Below are 25,190 nucleotides of genomic sequence, written 5' to 3' on the forward strand. Positions count from 1 at the left end.
ATTTCTTTCAATTTCCATAAACTAAAATATAAATCAACATGCCAGAATAGTAATCTCGATAAATACCTTCTGTTTTCTCTGACTTCAAAGATTCAGAGAATGTGCTAACTGTTTTATATTCCAATGTTTCCTTTTCTGCTATTTCAGCTGGTTGAGTCTCTAATGGTTTCACATCTTTATATTTTTTCTCTTCATATTTTAAAAGTCTAAATGACAAAGCAAACAATTCTAAGAAAATAAATGGAAAATCACACCAATAAAATACTGAGCTATTAGCATATTACCTAAAATTTCACATTTATAATTAAAACAGCTTCTTAGGTTTAATAAATGCTATGGTTAACATGCTCCATAATTGAAAGATTAAATATTTATTCTGTACAATACAATATAATATCTATTCACTCAAGTAATTTTTGATAGGCACTTTGAAAAAGATCTGCAACATTTACATGGAGAGTCTAGTTAAATTTTAAATAGGTCTAACTGGTGTTACCATTAAAAAATAAATATAAATTATCATTGAAAATTTAAAGTTAGAAGGGCTTTATGAATCTTGATCTCATTTTAGGAGATGAAGAATTGTTACCCAATTAAGCAGAGTGAAGTCAGAACACAATTTTCTGAAATTTCATACTCATACACTGCCTTCCTTTTTTTTCACAGGACATTGGCCAACTGTCTACTGCTGGAAAAACTTTTTCATAAGAACAGGATCCAAAATTACTGCCTACAATAGACTTATATGGTAGATCACAGTTTTACAAAGCAGAGAAAATTCTAGGTTCTGTAAAGTCTTATATGTAGTGTTAAGGGGAAAAAAGCACTTTATTGGTATATTAAAGAAAAATACTTAATCATATCATTAAGAAAGTAATATTTCTTTTCTAGGACAAAGAAAGCACAATGTCTTTGAACTTATTTATAGATCATTTATTAGGTATTATTCTTAAATCTTTTTCCTTTGAGCACTTTAAGTTCCCTCTTTGTTTATAAACATCTTGAAAATTTTCCCCTTCATTAAAATGTCTATCCATATCTGTTGTCCTCCCCACCTCTTTTTTTTTTTTTTTTTGGTACTGAATTTTTTGCCATTTTCTTAACAATGTGTAATAGTTATTTACACATTTTGAGCAGTAATCTTTTGTCACTTTGTATCTCTGATTTGGAATTATCTTTTCACTTTCTTGATGTCTTTATAAACAGAAGTTACTAATTTTAATATAATTTATCTACCTTTTCCTTTATGGTTTGTATTGTTTACGGCTTCTTAAGAAATCTTTCCTTAGTCCAAGGTAATGACAAAATGAGCTTATATGTTTTCCTAACATAAAGTTTTACCTTTTACAAGTCTTTTAATTAATACATAAGTCTTTAAATCCTTGACTTTTCGGTATAGTGTAAGAGACAGACTCCATTTCTTCCTCTGCCCCCACCCAATAAGGAACAATTGTCACAGCACCATTATTGAACATGCCCACTCAATCCTCACTAACCTATAACGCCAGGTCTATGTTCACTTAAAATGAATACAATTGTCTGTTCTTGGGTTCTTTATTTTTTATTTGTGTATCCTTGTTTCTACAGCACAATTCTTAGTTAAGATAGCTTTATAATAAGTTTTTATAGTTGTAGGTCAAGATTATCAGATTTTCTTTTTCAGGAGTGTTTTATATATTCTTGGCCCTTTGCTCTTCTATATAAATTTTGTTGAGTTCTCCATTAAACTTTATAATTTTCTCATAAAGGTCATAATTACATCATTTTAAAAAATAGTATTTATTTGGGAGGCCGAGGCGGGTGGATCACGAGGTCAGGAGTTCAAGACCAGCCTGGCCAAAATGGTGAAACCCCATCTCTACTAAAAATACAAAAAAAAATTATCCAGGTGTGGTGGTGGTCACCTGTAATCCCAGCTACTCGGGGGGCTGAGGTTGGAGAATTGCTTGAACCTGGGAGGCGGAGGTTGCAGTGAGCCAAGATCGTGCCACTGCATTCCAGTCTGGGTGACAGAGCAAGACTCTGCCTCAAAAAAAAAAAAAAAAAGTATTTCTATGTATCTAATGTACCTATTTTTTGATACTATTACAAATGATACCTTTTGCTTTCCTAGGATTTCTCAGTTGTTGGTTAATTTCTCATATCCAACAATCTCCTTCTCACTTTTTTGGCATATCCAAGGTTGGTCTGGGGGAAGGAGCCAACAACCAGGGTTAATTTGCCTGTCTTGTCAGAACACACTCCCTGAGAAACTAAGGTTTTCTAAACTCTAGAATCATCAATAAATTCTGATAAGATATTTTAAGTCTTTCACTGTCAGAATGGCTTACTACCAGCCACACACTGCTGAAATCTTACTTTAGAAAAAAAACTCATTATATTTTATCTTACTTTTACCTTGGTTTTGTCTTGGTTTCCTCCTTGTCCATCTCTTGATTTTCAGTTGTCAAATCAATGGGTATAAATGTCTCCATATGTTTTTCTGAACGAAACTATAAAGGAACTGGCTGTAACAAAATTCACGTTATTATATTTAATATACAATACAATCTGACAACTATGACAATTGGTATTCAAAATGGCATATATAGTTCCCAGCTTCTCAACAGGCTTAATATAATATCCTGACTGCCTTTCTTTCTTATACACAGTATAATTTCCAAACCCTTCACTAAGCTAGTAAGCCTTCTCAGGGCAATCTCTATATTGTCTAACTTCCTCTCTATGGCAATTTTTTTCCATCTTACATGCATTGGTTTATGTACATACAATTTTAGCTTACATTAAATAGCATGCTAAAGATAATGATAAGTTTTAAGATTATTTTCTTAGGGGAAATTATCAAAAAGAACTTAGGAAAGTCATCAGAAGTGGTAGCTGAAGCTGATGAACTAATTTCATCATTCACTAAGCACTAAAAGGCCACATCCATATACTACCAGCATTCTTCAGATAGAATAGAATAGAACAAAAGGGAGTGGGTTATGAAATATAAAAAGGGGAGTTTCTTTCTGATGACTGAGGGAAATCTAACAAGATACAGAAAGTCTCTAAATAAAGGTGATGTGCTACATGGCCGTGTACTGTAACTGAAGAATTAAAGGCAAAAATTTAAGACTGGAATCAATGAAGAATAGAAAAAGTTTTAGCTGGCAAGTGAATATGCTTCAGATAAATCAAGTAAGATAGACTGAAATAAGCCAGGGGTAAGAGTAGTTCTTACTAGAATAGAAATGCCAGCCGGGCATGGTGGCTCACGCCTGTAATCCCAGCACTTTGGAAGGCTAAGGCTGGTGGATCACGAGGTCAGGAGATTGAGACCACGGTGAAACCCCGTCTCTACTAAAAATACAAAAAATTAGCCGGGCGTTGGTGGTGGGTGCCTGTAGTCCCAGCTACTCAGGAGGCTGAGGCAGGAGAATGGTGTGAACCCGGGAGGCGGAGCTTGCAGTGAGCCAAGATTGCGCCACTGCACTCCAGCCTGGGTAACAGAGCGAGACTCCGTCTCAATAAAAAAAAGAGCCAGAAATCTACACAGTTGGTATGAAGCTGACAACTATAACATCAATGTAGGACAGTCTACCTATTGACGAGACTCAGGGTGCAGAAAGAGTCCTAGTCATGACCCAAAGAATACCAAGAAAGGCCACAGAAGGATCATTCACTGCAGCCAATAACTGAAGGATACAACTTTGACCATAACTGGAGATAAGATGAAGAAACAGAGCCTAAGGGAAGTAGATTGCACTGGATTAAAAAAAAAAAAATCCCTAAATCAAATCCATTCTGGACTTGCAATAAAGCAAGAGTCAGTAAACCTTTTTTGAAAAAGAGCCAACGAGTCCGGGTGCAGTAGCTCACATCTGTAATCCCAGCACTTTGGAAGACCAAGGTGGGTGGATCACTTGATGCCAGGAGTTCGAGACCAGCTTAGGCAAGATGACAAAACCCCACCTCTACTAAAAATACAAAAATTAGCCAGGAGCAGTGGTGCATGCCTGTAATCCCAGCTACTTGAGAGGCTGAGGCAGGCGAATCGCTAGAACCCAGGAGGCAGAGGTTGCAGTGAGCTGAGATCGTGCCACTGCACTCCAGCCTGGGCAATAGAGCAAGACTCCGTCTCAAAAAATAAAATAAAAAGAGCCAAAGAGTAAATATTTCAGACTTTGTGAGTCAAAAGGCAAAATTGAGGCTATTACATAGGTACCATACAACAAAAGAGAAAACAAATTGCCACAAATGTTTTATTGATGAAATTCAATAAGTGGTAATAATAATTAAGTATTTTTTTTGTAATACAGTAGGCCTATGAGAAAAATAGTGTTCTTTTGGGGAAGATAACATTTCACTTAACTGGGATTCGAAGTTAGTGTTACCTATCACTAAAGTGGTTGTGAATTGTCATGTGTAAAAATCATTCTTAGCTTGTAGACATACAAAAACAGGTGGCAGGCCAGATTTGGCCAATAGGCCATCATTTGCCAACTCCTTCAAGAGAGTATATGCTAACCCCAACCTCAGCATTGACTTTGGAGTGACTTACATATTCATGCTCTCATCATTACCAACAAACATCCAATAAACAAGAAAGGTTGCTCAAACTCATTACTAATCAAACTGTAAAAAAAAATTAAACGAGCTACTTTTTTCATATCAGACAAGTAAAAAACATCAAGTTAACCTCACACTTCTCCACAGAAACATTCAAATGCCAGAAAATTTCCTAAGGGAAATAAAAAGAATAGCTTAAGAATTTTATACAGAGTCAAGTTTTCATTTAAGCATGAAGATAATAAACATTTCAAAACATGTAAAATTCATGAAAAATATCACCCATAATACCTTCTTATAAAAGGCACATGGCAATAAATCCCACCAACACAGACATAAAAAAAGGACAACTTGTAAATAAAGAAAATAATAATAACAGCATTAAACTCATTTAAATACAGAACTAAGTCAAAACAACGAAGAGACTTATGAACACAGAACAAAATTTTATTTCTATACTTATATTTAGATAGTAAATAAAATCTAAATATGAGTATCAAAGTAATAGTGCAAGTACTAAAAAAAAATCAAGATGGGAGGAAAGGGAGGTAGATGGAATGTAGGTAGCATAAGTGATTTGCTTTCCTCATCTTTCTGATACAGAGGTCAACAGACACTGGTTAAGGCTGATAAATAAAATAACAGAAGTGTAAATATATTATTAAAAAGTATAAAATTATCCATAAGAAGAACAAAAATTATAACATAAACAATGGAAATCTGGGAGTAGGAGACATCAGATAAAAGGTAAATTCATGAATTATATTCTAATATCTTCATTTTGCAATGGAGAGTCAATAGATGCTATCTAAAATACACAGCTCACAAGCTACAGGTTGAAATATAATGTATTAAGTCTTGAAGAAATATAATAATGCATGAACCTTCCAAAGTATCAGAGGCAAAACAAATTATGTGTTTATACAAGAGAGGGATTAAAAACATGAGAAAAAGTTTAAAATAAAGGATAGTTGTGGTTGACTTTAATAGGTTGCCCATACAATATTCATTTCCTCCTTCACTTTCCCAAACAGTAATCTTATTTTTATTCAGGTAGATCTGAAAAAATAAAAGACAGGTTAACTATTACAAAGAATAAAGTAATAAATCAGACAAAACAAATCAAGAGTCTGGAAGAAGAGAGAAATAGGGACCATAATGACTGAGAATAATTTTCCAGACATAAATCTTCAGTTTCATAAAGTCCAACAAATTCTAAGCAGAATGAACATATGTTCATATATATATATATATATATACATATGAGCAGCCACATGTGGATACACACACACCCAACACAGTGAAACTGCAGAATGCCAAAGACAAGGAGGAGATCCTAATGGTACTAGAGATAGATTACTTAAGCTGGAAAATCACTGGACTAAGAATGGGCTTCTTGACAGTAAAATCTAAACCAAGAAAACGATACAATATTTTCAATGTGCTAAGGAAAAATAACCATCAACTTGGAATTCTATATCTGGTAAAAATACGTTTCAAGAATAAAGGCAAGATAAAGACATTGCTAGGCAAATAAAATCAATAAACACAAATAAAAATTATCCTAAAGGACTTCAAAAAAGAAGTACTATGATCCCAAGTGAAAGGTCTCAGATGAAAGAAAAAATTATGAGCAAAAAATGTGAGTAAAGCTAAACAAACACTGCATAAAACAATAATTATTTCTTATGGGATTAAAAGTGAGATGGAACTAAATTACCCAACGATAACAGCGTAGAGGTCAGGAGGGGGAATGACCAGAACTAAAGTGTTTTAAGATACTTGCATTTTATGGGGGAAGAAAAACAGATGGATTAAACTTATGCTTTGATAAATATGCATCTTAAAATTTTTATGGTAATGACTAAAGTATATATAGAATGCATAATTTCAAGCTAACAGTTGAGAGTGGGGGTGAAATAAAAATAAATATATAAGCAACCCGTCTAAGAGGAGACGGAAAGATAAATAGAAAAGTCAGAACAAAAGAGAAAGTACAAAATAAAGTGGCAGAAATAAATAGAAACATATTACTAATTATAATCAATATAAATGAACTAAATTATCTAAAAGGACAATGATAGCAAAATTGGGAAGAAATTTCAGTTATACCCTGTTCAAAAGACAAATTTCCGAAACATAAGGATACAACAAGGATGCAACTACAGGAAAGAGATATACCAGGCAACTGTTAAAGAAAATAAAAATACTATAGCTATATTTACATCAGAAAAAAGATACTCAAGCAGAAAGAGTCACTAGATAGAAAGATAATCACTACATAGTGACTAAATTTTCATTTTGCCAGGAAAATAAAACAGAAGAGTTTGGAATTTGGACTTAACAACATGGTTTCTAAATATAGAATGCAAATGTGTAAACATATAATATATATTGCAAAAACTGAAAGAACCATAGGGAGAAAAAATAAATCTAGTATGATAATGAGGCATTTTAACAAACTTATTTCAGTTAATCAGGCCAAATTTTTCCTACCAAAACTAGCAAACAAACATACAAAAACATTAAGGATACAGATTTTAACAACCCAATTTAAAAGTTTGATTTAACATATATATTATATAAAACTCAAGCAGTGCAGAATACATATAATTTTAAGCACATATGGCATGGTTTGAAAATCAACCACCTACTGGATCATAATGTAAGTCAACAAATTTGAAATGATTTATCATCATATAGCCCAAATTCTATGACCACAATACAATTAGAGTAGAAATAGATGAATCATGAAACCCCATAAATTTGGAAATTAAGAAATATATGTCTAAATAACTCATATTTCAAAAAAAGAAATGATAGAAAATTTAAAATATTAAGAAATAAATGTTAAGATATTAAAATTAAAACTTGTGAGATGCAGCTAAAGAGGTACTCATACGTAAATATACAGCCATAAAATGCTTATACTAGAAAACAAGAAATATTATCTAAATTAAGTATTCAAATTAAGAAGTTAGAAAAAGTAAAACTTTATAAATCCAAAGTAGAATAATACTAAAGATTAGAGCAGAAATGTTTAAAAATAGAAAATAAACCTACAATCAAGAGGATCAAAAGAGCAAAACATTACTGAGTAGAAAAAACAAAGATATCAATTCTTTACAGTCAACTCCAATCAGAATCTCAACAGTTTTTTTGTTTGTTTGATAGACTTTGTCAAGGTGATTAAAAATTTATATAGAAGAATAAAAGGTCAGGAATAGCCAAGACATTTCTGAGAAAAAAATAACATGAAGGAGAGTCTAATAGTAGAATTAATAATAAATCTTTAGTAACTGAGGCAGCATAGTACTGGAACATAGAAATTCACAGATAACATTATGGAAATCACAGAAACAGTACCAAATGTAGACGAGGCTGGGCGCGGTGATTCACGCCTGTAATCCCAGCACTTTGGGAGGCCAAGGCGAGCAAATCACCTGAGGTCAGGAGTCTAGACCAGCCTGACTAACATGGTAAAACCCCGTCTCTACTCAAAATACAAAAATTAGCCAAGCGTGGTGGTGCATGCCTGTAATCCCAGCTACTCGGAAGGCTGAGGCAGGAGAATCACTTCAACCTGGGAGGCAGGGGTTGCACTGAGCCGAGATCAGGCCACTGCACTCCAGCCTGGGCAACAGAGTGAGACTCTGTCTCAAACAAACAAAAAAACAAAACAAAAAGTAGATGAAACGTTGATATACAACAAGTAACATATCAAATCAGTTGGAAAAATAATACAGCTAGGAAAAAAAAAAGCCATAAGGGGAAGAAAATGAAATTAGATTCATTTCCTGACTCACACCAAATATACAAACAAAACAAGGACAAAAAAAGTTTTTCAAAGTGACTGAAATGTGAGAAGTAAAACTTGAAAACTGAACAATTTTCGGATCCAGAGATAGTGAATAACTTACAAACAAGAATATAATATAAAATTCCAAAAACTACATTGTATTAAAATTAGGAATTTAGATAGGTGGAGCCAAGATGGCCAAATAGGAACATCTCCAGTCTACAGCTCCCAGCGTGAGCAATGCAGAAGACGGGTGATTTCTACATTTCCAACTGAGGTACCAGGTTCATCTCACTGGGGAGTGTCAGAAACTGGGAGCAGGACAGTGGGTGCAGCACACCAAGCGTGAGCCGAAGAAAGGGAAGCTCAAGAGGTCAAGGAATTCCCTTTCCTAGTCAAAGAAAGGGGTGACACACGGCACCTGGAAAATCGGGTCACTCCCACCCTAATACTGCGCTTTTCCAACGGTCTTAGCAAACGGCACACCAGGAGATTATATCCCACGTCTGGCTTGGAGGGTCCTACGCCCACGGAGCCTCGCTCATTGCTAGCACAGCAGTCCGAGATCAAAGGGCAAGGCAGCAGTGAGGCTGGGGGAGGGGCACTCATAATTGCCAAGGCTTGAGTAGGTAAACAAAGCAGCCAGGAAGCTCCCACTGGGTGGAGCCCACCACAGCTCAAGGAGGCCTGCCTGCCTGCCTCTGTAGACTCCATCTCTGGGGCAGGGCATAGCCAAACAAAAGGCAGCAGAAACCTCTGCAGACTTAAATGTCCCCGTCTGACAGCTTTGAAGAGAGTAGTGGTTCTCCCAGCATGCAACTGGAGATTTGAGAACAGACAGACTGCCTCCTCAAGTGGGTCCCTGACCCCCGAGTAGCCTAACTGGGAGGCAGCCCCCAGTAGGAGCAGACTGACACCTCACATGGCCGGGTACACCTCTGAGACAAAACTTCCAGAGGAACGATCAGGCAGCAACATTTGCTGTTCACCAATATCCGCTGTTCTGCAGCCTCTGCTGCTGATACCCAGGCAAACAGGGTCTGGAGTGGACCTCCGTCAAACTCCAACAGACCTGCAGCTCAGGGTCCTGACAGTTAGAAGGAAAACTAACAAACAGAAAGGACATCCACACCAAAACCCCATCTGTACGTCACCATCATCAAAGACCAAAGGTAGATAAAACAACAAAAATGGGGAAAAAACAGAGCAGAAAAACTAGAAACTCTAAAAATCAGAGTGACTCTCCTCCTCCAAAGGAACACAGCTCCTCACCAGCAACGGAACAAAGCTGGATGGAGAATGACTTTGATGAGTTGAGAGAAGGCTTCAGACGATCAAACTACTCTGAGCTAAAAGAGGAAGTTTGAACCCATGGCAAAGAAGTTAAAAACCTTGAAAAAATATTAGACGAATGGCTAACTAGAATAACCAATGCAGAGAAGTCCTTAAAAGACATGATGGAGCTGAAAACCACGGCACAAGAACTACGTGATGAATGCACAAGCCTCAGTAGCTGATTTGATCAACTGGAAGAAAGGGTATCCGTGATGGAAGATCAAATGAATGAAATGAAGAGAGAAGAGAAGTTTAGAGAAACAAGAAACTGTATCAACTAACGAGCAAAATAACCAGCTAACATCATAATGACAGGATCAAATTCACATATAACAATGTTAACCTGAAACGTAAATGGGCTAAATGCTCCAATTGAAAGACACAGATGGCAAATGGGATAAAGAGTCAAGACCCATCAGTGTGCTGTATTCAGGAAACCCATCTCACATGCAGAGACAGACATAGGCTCAAAATAAAGGCATGGAGGAAGATCTACCAAGCAAATGGAAAACAAAAAAGGGCAGGGGTTGCAATCCTAGTCTTGGATAAAACAGACTTTAAACCAACAAAGATCAAAAGAGACAAAGAAGGCCATTACATAATGGTAAAGGGATCAATTCAACAAGAAGAGCTAACTATCCTAAATATATATGCAGCCAATGCAGGAGCACCCAGATTCATAAAGCAAGTCCTTAGAGACCTACAAAGAGACTTATACTCCCACACAATAATAATGGGAGACTTTAACACCCCACTGTCAACATTAGACAGATCAACAAGACAGAAAGTTAACAAGGATATCCAGGAATTGAACTCAGCTCTGCACCAAGCGGACCTAATAGACATCTACAGAACTCTCCACCCCAAATCAACAGAATATACATTCTTCTCAGCACCACACTGCACTTATTCCAAAATTGACCACATAATTGGAAGTAAAGCACTCCTCAGCAAATGTAAAAGAACAGTAATTATAACAAACTGTCTCTCAGACCACACTGCAATCAAACTAGAACTCAGGATTAAGAAACTCACTCAAAACCGCTCAACTACATGGAAACTGAACAACTTGCTCCTGAATGACTACTGGGTACATAACGAAATGAAGGCAGAAATAAAGATGTTCTTTGACACCAATGAGAACAAAGACACAACATACCAGAATCTCTGGGAAGCATTCACAGCAGTGTGTAGAGGGAAATTTATAGCACTCAATGCCCACAAGAGAAAGCAGGAAAGATCTAAAATTGACACCCTAACATCTCAATTAAAAGAACTAGAGGAGCAAGAGCAAACACATTCAAAAGCTAGCAGAAGGCAAGAAATAACTAAGATCAGAGCGGAACTGAAGGAAATAGAGACACAAAAAAACCCTTCAAAAAATCAATGAATCCAGGAGCTGGTTTTTTGAAAAGATCAACAAAATTGATAGACCACTAGCAAGACTAATAAAGAAGAAAAGAGAGAAGAATTAAATAGATGCAATAAAAAATGAGAAAGGGGTTATCACCACTGATCCCACAGAAATACAAACTACCATCAGAGAATACTACAAACACCTCTACGCAAATAAACTAGAAAATCTAGAAGAAATGGATAAATTCCTTGACACATACACCCTCCCAAGACTAAACCAGGAAGAAGTTGAATCTCTGAATAGACCAATAACAGGAGCTGAAATTGAGGCAATCATTAATAGCTTACCAACCAAAAAAAGTCCAGGACCACGTGGATTCACAGCCGAATTCTACCCAGAGGTACAAGGAAGAGCTGGTACCATTCCTTCTGAAACTATTCCAATCAATTGAAAAAGAGGGAACCCTCCCTAACTCATTTTATGAGGCCAGCATCATCCTGATACCAAAGCCAGGCAGAGACACAACAAAAAAAGAGAATTTCAGACCAATATCCTTGATAAACATCGATGCAAAAATCCTCAATAAAATACTAGCAAACCGAATCCAGCAGCACATCAAAAAGCTTATCCACCATGATCAAGTGGGCTTCATCCCTGGGATGCAGGGCTGGTTCAACATACACAAATCAATAAACGTAATCCAGCATATAAACAGAACCAATGACAAAAACCACATGATTATCTCAACAGACGCAGAAAAGGTCTCTGACAAAATTCAACAACGCTTCATGCTAAAAACTCTCAATAAATTAGGTATTGATGGGACATATCTCAAAATAATAAGAGCTATCTATGACAAACCCACAGCCAATATCATACTGAATGGGCAAAAACTGGAAGCATTCCCTTTGAAAACTGGCACAAGACAGGGATGCCCTCTCTCACCACTCCTATTCAACATGGTGTTGGAAGTTCTGGCCAGGGCAATCAGGCAGGAGAAGGAAATAAAGGGTATTCAATTAGGAAAAGAGGAAATCTAATTGTCCCTGTTTGCAGATGACACGATTGTATGTCTAGAAAACCCCATCATCTCAGTCCAAAATCTCCTTAAGCTGACAGGCAACTTCAGCAAAGTCCCAGGATACAAAATCAATGTGCAAAAATCACAAGCATTCTTATACACCAATAACAGACAAACACAGAGCCAAATCATGAGTGAACTCTCATTCACAACTGCTTTAAAGAGAATAAAATACCTAGGAATCCAACTTACAAGGGATGTGAAGGACCTCTTCAAGGAGAACTACAAACCACTGCTCAATGAAATAAAAGAGGATACAAACAAATGGAAGAACATTCCATGCTCATAGGTAGGAAGAATCAATATCGTGAAAATGGCCATACTGCCCAAGGTAATTTATAGATTCAATGCCATCACCATCAAGCTACCAATGACTTTCTTCACAGAATTAGAAAAAACTACTTTAAAGTTCATATGGAACCAAAAAAGAGCCCACATTGCCAAGTCAATCCTAAGCCAAAAGAACAAAGTTGGAGGCATCATGCTACCTGACTTCAAACTATACTACAAGGCTACAGTAACCAAAACAGCATGGTACTGGTACCAAAACAGAGATACAGACCAATGGAACAGAACAGAGCCGTCAGAAATAATGCCACATATCTACAACCATCTGATCTTTGACAAACCTGACAAAAACAAGAAATGGGGAAAGGATTCCCTATTTAATAAATGGTGCTGGGAAAACTGGCTAGCCATATGTAGAAAGCTGAAACTGGATCCCTTCCTTACACCTTATACAAAAATTAATTCAAGATGGATTAAAGACTTAAATGTTAGAGCTAAAACCATAAAAACCCTAGAAGAAAACCTAGGCAATACCATTCAGGATGTAGACATGGGCAAGGTCTTCATGTCTAAAACACCAAAAGCGATGGCAACAAAAGCCAAAATTGACAAATGGGATCTATTTAAACTAAAGAACTTCTGCACAGCAAAAGAAACTACCATCAGAGTGAACAGGCAACCTACAGAATGAGAGAAAATTTTTGCAATCTACTCATCTGACAAAGGGCTAATATCCAGAATCTACAATGAACTCAAACAAATCTACAAGAAGAAAACAAACCACCCCATCAAAAAGTGGGCGAAGTATATGAACAGACACTTCTCAAAAGAAGACATTTATGCAGCCAAAAGACACATGAAAAAATGCTCATCATCACTGGACATCAGAGAAATGCAAATCAAAACCACAATGAGATACCATCTTATACCACTTAGAATGGCGATCATTAAAAAATCAGGAAACAACAGGTGCTGGAGAGGATGTGGAGAAATAGGAACACTTTTACACTGTTGGTGGGACTGTAAACTAGTTCAACCATTGTGGAAGTCAGTGTGGCAATTCCTCAGGGATCTTGAACTAGAAATACCATTTGACCCAGCCATCCCATTACTGGGTATATACCCAAAGGATTATAAAACATGCTGCTATAAAGACACATGAACACGTATGTTTATGGCGGCACTATTCACAATAGCAAAGACTTGGAACCAACCCAAATATCCAACAATCATAGACTGGATTAAGAAAATGTGGCACATATACACCATGGACTACTACGCAGCCATAAAAAAGGATGAGTTCATGTCCTTTGTAGGGACATGGATGAAGGTGGATACCATAATTCTCAGCAAACTATCACAAGGACAAAAAACCAAACACCACATGTTCTCACTCATAGGTGAGAATTGAACAATGAGAACACATGGACACAGGAAAGGGAACATCACACACCAGGGCCTGTTATGGGGTGGGGGGAAGGGGGAGGGATAGCATTAGGAGATATACCTAGTGTTAAATGACGAGTTAATGGGTGCAGCACACCAACATGGCACATGTATACATATGTAACTAACCTGCATGTTGTGCACATGTACCCTAAAACTGAAAGTATAATAAAAAATAAATAAATAAAATAAAATTAAGAATTTATTAAACCTCACTCTAAAGAAAATAAAAAGACAAGCTGCATACTGTGAGATATTTACAAAAGACATGTAATACACAGTATCCAAAGATAACCACCATTAATTGATTGATATACACGGATGCTACTCCACTCATCAAAAAGTGGGGTCTATTTCTCCTCTTTTTGAATCTGGGCTGGTCTTAGTGAATTCCTTTGACCAACAGAATACTGTGAAAATAATATTAGCCAGTTCCAGGCCCAGCCCTTAAGAGACCTGCCAGGTTCCACTTTCCCTTTTAAAGCTATCCACTATGTGGGAAATCTGACTACCCTGAGATGACCATGACCACCCAAATCAGCCACATGGAATAGTATGTGGGAAAGCACTAAAGCACCACACACATAAGTGAAGCTTTCTTCACTTCAGCCCAGCTCAGCCATCAAATGAATGCAGCCAGCTGAATGAGTGACCCAATGCCACATAGAGCAGCAGAACTACTCAGCTCAGTCTAGAATCAAGAGAGAGTAAATTGTTGTTGATTGAAGCTACTAGAGTTTAAGGTGGTTTGTCACACAGCAGTAGATAAGTGAAATAACATTTAACATATATGTGACAAAGGATTCATCTGCCTCCATGATTCAGTCACCTCCCACCAGGACCCTCCTCCAACACTGGGAATTACAATTCTACAAGAGATGTGGGTGGGGACACTGAGCCAAACCATATCAAAGAGGTTCACAGATAAAAATTATTGTTCAATATTCTAAGTCTTGTCTTATACAGTGGGTTTGCAGATGTTTATTATTTGAACATGTTTTTTGATTAGTTTTTTTTTTTTTTTTTTGAGACGGAGTCTCGCTCTGTTGCCCAGGCTGGAGGGCAGTGGCGCAATCTCGGCTCACTGCAAGCTCCACCTCCCAGGTTCACACCATTCTCTTGCCTCAGCCTCCCGAGTAGCTGGGACAACAGATGCCCACCACCACACCCAGCTAATTTTTCGTGGTTTTTTTTGTATTTTTAGTAGAAACGGGGTTTCACCATGTTAGCCAGGATGGTCTCGATCTCCTGACCTTGTGATCCACCCGCCTGGGCCTCCCAAAGTGCTGGGATTACAGGCGTGAGCCACCACGCCCGGCCGTTTTTTGATTAGTTTTTAAAGGGCCATGCCAAGATCAATGATGACCAGGTATAGGGGAAAAGGATTAGAGTACAATCCAGTGCATCTGAGGGTTCTACTTACTCTCTCAAAATAAAAAGACAAAAAGTGTATTGTTTAACTGGTTTATTAGACAACAGAAGCCAGAAGACAATAAATTAAGATCCTCAAAATGCTGAGAAGAAAATAACTGTCAATCAAGTATTATATTTTTAAAATTGTTAGTTCTCTTTTTTAATGAGGTAAAATATACATATATAATTTGCCATCTTTCACATTTTTACAAGTATAGTTCAGTGGTAATAAATACATATTTTTTTCCATTCATCCCCCTCCCCTTCCCGGCCTCTGGTAACTACCATTCTACTCTATTTGCATGAGAGCCACTTTTTTTGCTCCCACATATGAGTGAGAACATGTGATATCTGTCTTTCTGTGCTTGGCTTATTTCACTTAGCATAATAGTCTCTAGTTCCACTCACATTGCCGTAAACAACAGGGTTCTTTTTTATGGCTGAATAGTATTCCACTTTGTATATATATCACATTTTATTTATTTATCCATTGATGGGAACTTAGGTTGATTCCATATTTTGGCTACTATGAATAGTGCTGCAATAACATGCAAATACAGATATCTCTTTGATATACTAATTTCCTGTCTTTTGGATATATAATCAGTAGTGGAATTGCTGGATCACATGGTAGGTCTATTTTTAGTTTTTTGAGGAACTTCCATATTGTTCTCCATAGTAGTTGTACTAACTTACATTCCCACCAACAGTGTATGAGGATTCTCCTTACTCCACATTCTCACTAGCATCTGTTATTGCCTGTCTTTTTGATACAAGTCATTTTAACTGAAGTGAGATGATGTTGCACTATGGTTTTGATTTACATTTATTTGATTATTAGCAATGTCAAACATGTTTTCATATGCCTTTTGGCCATTTGTATGACTTCTTTTGAGAAATGTCTGTTCATATCTTTTGTCTATTTTTAATCCTTGTTTTTTCGCTATTGAGTTGTTTGAGCTCCTTATATATTCTGGCTATTAATCCCTTGTCATATGGATAGGTTGCAAATACGTTCTCCCTTTCTGTAGATTGTCTATTCACTTTGTTGATTGTTTCTTTTGCTGTGTGGAAGCTTATGGCTTGATGTAATCCAATTATCTCTTTTTGCTTTGGTTGTCAGTGCTTTTGAAGACTTACACAAAAAAATCTTTGCCAAATACTTGGATCATTTTCCCAACATTTTCTTTTAGTAGTTTCATAGTTTCAGTTCTTAGATTTAGGTCTTTAATCCATTTTGATTTCATTTTTGTGTATGGTGATAGGGGTCCAGTTTTATTATTCTGCATAGAGTTATCCAGCTTTCCCAACACCATGCATTGAAGAGACTTGCCTTTCCCCACTGAATGTTCTTGGTGACTTTGTCAAAGATCAGTTGGTTGTAAATGTGTGAATTTATACTGGGGTTCTCTCTTCTGTTCCATTGGTCTATGGATCTGTTTTTATGCCAGTATCATACTGTTTTGGTTACTATAGTTTGGGAGTACATTTTAAAGTCTGGTAGTGTGATGCCTCTAGCTTTGTTCATTTTGCTCAGGAGGGCTTTGGCTATTCAGAATCTTTTGTGGTTCCATACAAATTTTAGAATTGTTTTTTCTATTTCTGTGCAGGATATCATTGGTATTTAGCTAGGGACTGCATTGAATATGTAAATTGCTTTGGGTAGTATTGTCATTTTAATAATATTAATTCTTCTGATCCATGAGCATGGAATATATTTCATTGTGTCCTCTTCAATTACTTTTATCAAATTTTCATAGTTTTCTTGTAAAGAACTTTCATTTCTTTGATTAGATTGATTTCTAGGTATTTTATATTTTTGTAGCTACTGTAAATGAGATTCCTTTCTTGATTTCTTTTTCAGATTGTTTGCTTTTGGTGTATATAAATGCTACTGATTTTCATATGTTGATTTTGTAACTTGCAACTTTACTGAATTCATTTATCAGTTCTAACAGTTTTTTTGGTCGCACCCTTATATTTTTCTAGATATAAGATCATGACATTTGCAAACAAGGTTAATTTGATTTCTTCCTTTCCAATTTGGATGACCTTTCTTTCTCTTGCTTAGTTGCTCTGGCCAAGACTTCCAGAAGTATGTTAAATAAAAGTGGCAAAAGTGGGTATATTTGTCTTGTTCTACTTCTTAGTGGAAAAGCCTTCAATATTTCCCTGATGTCGGCTGTTGGTTTGTCATATATGGCCTTTATTATTTTGTGGTATGTTCCTTCTATACCCATTTTGATGAGGATGTTTATCATAAAAGGATGTTTAATTTTATAAAATGCTTTTTGATAACTAATCAAATAATCATATGATTTTTGTTCCTGGTTCTGTTAATGTGATGTATCACATTTACTGATTTGTGTATGTTGAACCATCTTTACATCCCTGGAAAGAATCTCAATTGATCATGGAGAATAATTTTTTTAATGTGTTGTTGAATTCATTTTGCTAGAATTTTGTTGAGAATTTCTGCATCTATCTTCATCAGTGATACTTGCATATAGTTTTCCTTTTTTGTGTGTTCTTCTCTGGTTTGGGCTTCAGGTTAATGCCAGCCTTGTAGGATGAGGTTGGAAGTATTCCCTCCTCTTCACTTTTCTTGAAGGATTTGAGTAGGATTAGTATTATTCTTTAAATGTTTGGTAGAATTCAGCAGTGAAGGCATCAGGTCCCAGGCTTTTCTTTGATGGGAGACTTTTTATTACAGCTTTGAACTTGTTACTACCTATTGGTTTGTTGATGTTCCCTGTTTCTTCATGGTTCAATCTTAATAGGTTGTAAATGTCCAGGGATTTATCCGTTTCTTCTAGGTTTTCCTATTTTTTTGGCATACAGTTATTCATAATAATCTCTAATGATTCTTTATATTTCTTTGGTATCAGTTGTAGTGTCTCTTTTTCATTTCTGATTTCGTTTATTTAGGTCTTCTTTTCTGGTTTGTCTTGCTGGTGGTTGTGGTTTATCAGTTATCAATTTTGTTTCTTTTCAAATAATCAGTTTTTCATTTCATTGATCCTCTTTATGTTTTTTAGTCACTATTTCATTTAGATCTGATCTTTATTATTTCTTTTCTTCTACTAATTTGGGGTTTGGTTTGTTCTTGCTTTTCTAGTTCCTTGAGGTACATCATTAGATTGTTCATTAGTAATCTTTCTTTTTTTCATGTAGGTATTCATTGCTATAAAATTCCCCATTAGCACTTACTTTGATATATTCCAAAGGTTTTGGTATGTTATGTTTCCATTTTCATTTGTTTCAAAAATTTTTTTTGTTTCTGTCTTAATTTCTTCATTGACTCACTGGTCATTCAGGAGCATGTTGTTACACTTCCATGTATTTTTATGGTTTCCAGAGTTGTTCTTATTACTTTCTAGTTTTATTCCAATGTGGCCAAAAAACATACTTGATTTTGATTTTTAAAAATGTGTTGAGACTTGTTTTGTGGCCTAATATCTAATCTGTCCTAGAGAACATTTCACGTGCTAATGAGAATATACATTCTGCAGTCGTTGGACACAACATTCTGTAAATGTTTGTTAAGTTCATTTGGTCTCAAGTCCAGTTCAAATCTAATGTTTCTTTTTTGATTTTCTGTCTAGACAATCTGTCTAATACTGAGAGTGGGGTATTGAAGTCCCCTACTATTATTGTATGGCAGTCTTTATAGCTAGTAACATTTGCTTTATTAATATGGGTGCTCCAGTGTTGGTTGCATATATTTAGAACTGTTGTATCTTCCTACTGGATTAATTCCTTTATCATTATATAACGACCTTGTCTTTTTTTATTATTCTTGACTTAAAGTCTGTTTTATCTAAGTATGGCTACTCCTACTCCCTTTTGGCTTCCATTTGCATGGAATATCTTTTTCTATCCCTTTACTTTCAATCTATATGTGTTGTTACTGATAAGGTGAGTTTCTTGTAAGCAGCATATAGCTGAATCTTTTTAAAATCCATTCAGCTATTCTATATCTTTTAAGTGAATAATTTAATCCATTTATGTTGAAGGTTATTATTGACATGTGAGGCTTTGTTCCTGTCATATTGTGAATTGTTTTTTGGTTGTTTTATATATTCTTTGTTCCTTTACTTTTCTCTTTTTGTTGTTGTGGTTTGGTGAATTTCTGCAGTGGTATCATTTGAGTGCTTTCCTTTCCTCCTTTGTGTGACTGCTTTACCACTGAGTTTTATACTTTCATGTGTGTTCATGATGATAAATGTCATCCTTTTACTTCCAGGTTTAGGACTCCCTTGAGCACTTCTTAGGGGACCAATTTTGTGATCCTGAATTCCTTCAGCATTTGTCTAGGAATGACTTCATTTCTTCTTCACTTCACTTTAGCTGATAATATATTCTCGGTTGGCATTTTTTTTCTTTTGGTATTTTGAATACATCATTCATTCTTTTCTAGCCTGTAAGGTTTCTGCAGAGAAATCTATAGTAGTCTAATGGGGTTTCCTTTATAGGTGACAAGGATCTTTTCTCTTGGTGTTTTTAAGATTCTCTCTATCTTTGACTTTAGACAGTCTGATCATAATGTGCCGTGGGGATCTTTTCACATTGTTTCTGCCTGAGGATCACTGAGCCTCTAGTGTCTGAATGTCTAAATCTCTTGCTAGACTTGGGAAGTTTTTATCTAGTATTTTGTAAAACAGGTTTTCTAATCCTTTCTCTCTTTGCCCTTGGGGATATCAATAATTCATAACTTTTCTCACTTTTTGTTGTCCCAAATGTCACGAAGACTTTTCTCATTCTTTTTTATACTTTTTTCTTTATTTTTTCCGAGTGAATTATTTCAAAACACTTATCGTTAAGTTCCGAGATTCTTTTTTCTACCTGATTTAATCAATTGTTGAGGCTTTCAAATGTATTTTGTATTTCCTTCAATAAATTCTTCAGTTCCAGAATTTTTATTTGGTTCTTTTCAAAAGAATCTTATCTCTTTAGGAAATTTCTCATTCATGTCCTAAATTATTCTTCTGATTTATTTGTATTTTTTAACAATCCTCTTGTATGTCACTGAGATTCTTTAAAATCAATATTTTGAGTTCTATATCTGAGATTTTGAAAATTATTTTTATTAAGATCTACTGACGGAGGATTACTGTGTTCCTTCGGAGGTGTCATATTTCCTTGCTTTTTCATGTTTTTTATGTTTTTATGCTGATATCTGTGCATCTGGTGTAACAGTCACTTCTTCCTATTTTTTAATTTACTTTCATAGGGAAGGACTTTTCCCTGAAGATGTATCTATGGTACTGGCTGGTACGGTACTTTGACTTTGAATCTGTGTGTGTGTATTAGTGTAGTCTCCACATGATTTCTTTGGCTGTAAACAATGTTAGTGGTATCTGTAATACACAAGAACACAACAACAACAAAAAAGAAGACAACAGGTCAATATCCCTCATGAACATAGTTGCAAAACTCCTCAGCAAAATACTAGGAAACCAAATCCAACAGCACATCAAAAAAATAATACACCATGATCAAGTGGGATTTATACCAGGAGTGAAAGGATGGTTCAATATATGCAAATCAATAAGCATGATACATCACATCAACAGAATGAAGGACAAAAGCCATTTGATAATCTCAATAAATGCAGAACAAGCATTTGACAAAATTCATCATTGCTTCATGATAAAAACTCTCAACAAACCAGGCATAAAAGGAACATACCTCAAAGTAACAAAGGCCACGTAGGATAGACCCACAGCTAACATCATACTGAACGGATTAAAGTTGAAAGCCTTTCCTATAACAACTGAAACAAGATAAGGATGTCCCCTTTCACCACTCTCATTCAGCCTCATACTGGAAGTCCTAGCCAGAACATTCAGGCCAGAGCAAGAAATAAAAGGCATCAAATTGGAAAAAAAAGAAAATCAAATGGTCCCTCTCTGTTGATCATATGATTTTATATCTAGAAATACCTAAAAACTCCACCAAACAATTCTTAGATTTTACAGATGAATTCAGTAAAGCTGCAGGATACAAAATCAATGTACAAAAATCAGTAGCATTTCTATACACTAATAATGACCTAGCCAAGAAATAAATCAAGCAGGCAATCTAATTTACAATAGCCACAAAAGAAAAATACCTAAAAATAAATTTAACCAAGGAGGTAAAAGATCTTTACATAGAAAACTATAAAACACTAATGAAAGAAATTGAATACGACACAAACTAATAAAAAAGCATCCCATGCTCATGGATAGGAAGAATTAATATCACTTAAATGACCATATTGCCAAAAGCAATTTACAGATTCAATGCAATTCCTATCAAAATACCAATATCATTCTTCACCGAATTAGAAAAAAAATCCCCCAAATTCATATGGAATAAAAAAAGAGCCTGAATAGCCAAAGAAATCCTGAACAAAAAGAACAAAGTTGGAGGCATCACATTACCTGACTTCGAAATATACTACAAAGCTATAACAACCCAAACTGCATGGCAATGGTATAAAAAGAGACACACAGACCAATTGTACCAAATAAAGAACCAAGAATTAAAGCCACATATTTATAGCCAACTGACTTACAACAAAACTGACAAGAACCTACATTGGAGAAAGCATACCCTTTTCAATAAATGATGCTTGGAAAACTGGCCAGCCACATGCAGAAGAATGAAACTGGACCACTATCTCTCACCATATACAAAAATCATCTCAAAATGGATTAAAGACTTAAATGTAAGATCCAAAACTAGGGAAAACTCTCCTGGACATTGGTCTAGGCAAATAACTTGTGACTAACACCTCAAAAGCACAGGCAATAAAAATAAAAATAGACAAATGGGATTTAAACTAGAAAGTTTCTGCACAGCAAAACAAATAATCAACAGAGTGAAAAAACAGCCTGTTGAATGGGAGAAAAAAATTGCAAACTATTCATTTGACAGGGAACCAAGACCCATAATATACAAGGAACTGAAACAACTCGAGGAAAAGCACAAACAATGCCATTAAAAAGTATGCAAAGGACATGCATAGACATTTCTCAAAAGAAGACACGTAACCAACCAATAGGTATTTGAAAAAAATGCTCAACACCACCAGAGAAATGCAAATCAAAAACCAGAATGAGATACCATCCTACCCCAGTCAGAATGGCTATTAATAAAAAGTCAAAGTCAAAAAATAACAGATGTTGGTAAGGATGTGGAGAAAACGGAACTCTTATACACTGTTACTGGGTATGTAAACTAGTACAGCCACTATGGAAAGCAGTAGGGAGATTTCTTAAAAAACTAAAAATACAATTACCATTCAATTCAGCAATTCACTACTGAGTATCTAACCAAAGTAAAAGAAATCAATATATAAAAGGAATACCTGCACTCACATTTATTGCAGCAGTATTCACAAAAGCAAAGATACCGAATTAATCTAAGTGCCCATCGATGGATGAATGGATAAAAAATGTGGTACATATATACAAAATGAAATATTATTCAGCCATAAAAAAGAATGAAATCATATCATTTGCAGTAACATAGATGGAACTGGAAGTTATTATCTTAAGTGAAATAAGCCAGGCACAAAAAGATAAATATCATGTTCTCACTTATATGTGCGAGCTACAAAATTTGAGTAAAATTTAAGTTTAAAATTTGAATACTATATGGAGGTAGAGAGTGGACAAATAGATAACAGACTGAGAAGGGTGAATGGCAAGAAGTGGGAGGATGAACAGAAGTGGGCTTAAGGGTACAAAGACTCAGTAAGATATAAGGAATAAATTCAGTGTTTGATAGTGGAGTAAAATGTACTTAACAAAAATATATTGTACTCAGGTCATGGACAACCTAAGTACCGTAATTTGGTCACTACACATTAGATACATGTACCAAAATTTCTCACGTACCTCATAATCTGGTACAAATAAAAACATTTAAATATAAAAATAAATTTTTTCAATAATAAATCATAGCTTCTTGTAACTTTTACTTTACAAACTTTATTTCTTACTTTTTTGTAATAACACTTAGCTTAAAACACACATTGTACAGCTCTACAGAAATATTTCCTTTATATCCTTATTCTATTAATATGAGCATTTTTCTATTTTAAAATTTTATTTTACTTTTTAAACTTTTTAATTATAAACTAAGATACAAACACATTATTAGCCTAGGCATAGACAGGATCAGTATCACCAATATCAATGTCTTTCAACTCCACATCTTGTCCCACTAGGTCTCTGGGGTAATAACACATGGAGCTGTCATCTCCTATGATAACAATGCCTTCTTCTGGAATATCTCCTAAAGGACCAGCCTAAGGCTGTTTTACAGGTAACATTTTTTTAATAAAGAGGAGTACACTAAAATAATCATTAAAAAGTATGGTATAGAGGCCGGGCGCGGTGGCTCACGCCTGTAATCCCAGCACTTTGGGAAGCCGAGGTGGGCAGATCATGAGGTCAGGAAATCGAGATCATCCTGGCTAACACGGTGAAGCCCCGTCTCTACTAAAAATATAAAAAAAATTAGCCGAGCATGGTGGAGGACGCCTGTAGTCCCAGTTACTCCGGAGGCTGAGGCACTCAAGAGAATGGCGTGAACCCGGGAGGCGGAGCTTGCAGTGAGCCGAGATGGCGCCACTGCACTCCAGCCTGGGCGACAGAGCCAGGCTCCGTCTCAAAAAAAAAAAAAAAAAGTATGGTATAGTAAATACATAAGCAAGTAACATACTCATCTATTATTATCAAGTACTATGTACTGTACATAAATTGTATGTGCTACTCTTTTATGACTGGCAGCACAGTTTACAATAGCATCACCACAAACACATAATGCCTTGACTATGACATCACTAGGCGACAGGAATTTTTCAGCTTCATTATAATCTTATGGGACTACCGCTGTTATGAGGCACATGACTGTATATATACATATATTTCCTAGCGTAGTCTATCCCACAAATGCAAGTAAAATATCCATTAGTGTCCCTAATGTAATTCATCAACTTCTTAAAAAAGTTATATCTCTACATAAAAAATCACTTACAATCATCCATATATATTTGTGTTGAGAGTGTATACGTATATATTATACAATAAGTGATGGCAAGGTTTTTCAAAGAGCTCATTATTCGTTTATAAATGGAAAATTTTTAAAAAACTTCAGAAATATAGGAATAGAAGGGAACGCGGCCTGCCTGAGGGAGAGCAACTAAGAGACCCTCGCGGTGAGAGCTCCTGCGGTCGGGGCTCCCGGCGTGGCAGCGCCGGCACCTGGTGGATGAGCCAGCATCTGCCTGGTGAGGGTTCCGCGCGGAGACTCGGAGGCGCTCCCACAACAGCTGGGGAGCGCCCAGGCCCTCCGCGCCCACGCAGCCCTCCCAGTGCGACACCGGCGGCCCCACGCGCCGCCCCGCCCGCCGAGGCTCCGCCGACAGCTGGCAGGAAGACGCGGACGACCTTACCCGCCGCGCCGTGGTCGGACGGCCGTGGTGGCCCTTCCTGGAAGCGGCGAAGGTCCGGCCCGCCCACGCCGGAGAGCGCCAGAAGAGGGTGAATGGGAAGGACCGCGCAGCACAGCCCTACCACGCCAGGCTCCGACGCCTCCTGGCCGTAACCGCCTGACCAAGCGCCACGCCTGCGCCCGAGCGAAGAGGCCAGAATGGGGGTGGGGTCCCGAACGCGGCGCAAGGGATCCTGGGTGCCGGGCAGGTGAGGAGGGGCCCCGGCTCTTGCGAGATTCCACCGCGGGTACGCGGTGGCCTCCGATGTGACACCAATGGTGCTGGGGGTAAGGGGGGTGTTGGGGGTGCAGAGCGTGCCTACCTAGGTATGGCCTAAAGGCGGGAGAAATGTGTGCCTTTGCAGAACAGGTGGCTCTGAGACCTTTGAAAGAGGTGACTTACACTTAAGATTTTCACAACTCGTGGGCGT

At 36.6% G+C, this 25,190-nt stretch overlaps 1 protein-coding gene across 2 annotated transcripts in view; it reads right to left on the reverse strand.

Annotated features, from left to right (window-relative positions):
* Window positions 1-24,926, reverse strand: part of DNAH14 (dynein axonemal heavy chain 14) — a 510,612-nt gene extending 485,686 nt beyond the window's left edge. Inside the window, exons 1-3 of one of the 2 annotated variants that reach the window (XM_063672417.1) lie at window positions 24,722-24,905; window positions 2,398-2,507; window positions 67-206 (exon numbers count right to left, since the gene is read on the reverse strand). In XM_063672417.1, coding sequence (XP_063528487.1) covers window positions 67-206; window positions 2,398-2,474 — 217 coding nt within the window. In that variant the 5' untranslated portion in view covers window positions 2,475-2,507; window positions 24,722-24,905. Of the gene's footprint in view, window positions 1-66; window positions 207-2,397; window positions 2,508-24,721 lie in introns of both variants that reach the window. The other variant, XM_054474368.2, reaches the window with a different exon arrangement.
* Window positions 24,927-25,190: the final 264 nt, after the last annotated feature.

The sequence above is a fragment of the Pongo pygmaeus genome, chromosome 1 (assembly GCF_028885625.2).
Source record: "Pongo pygmaeus isolate AG05252 chromosome 1, NHGRI_mPonPyg2-v2.0_pri, whole genome shotgun sequence".
In the NCBI taxonomy this organism is placed as follows: domain Eukaryota; kingdom Metazoa; phylum Chordata; class Mammalia; order Primates; family Hominidae; genus Pongo; species Pongo pygmaeus.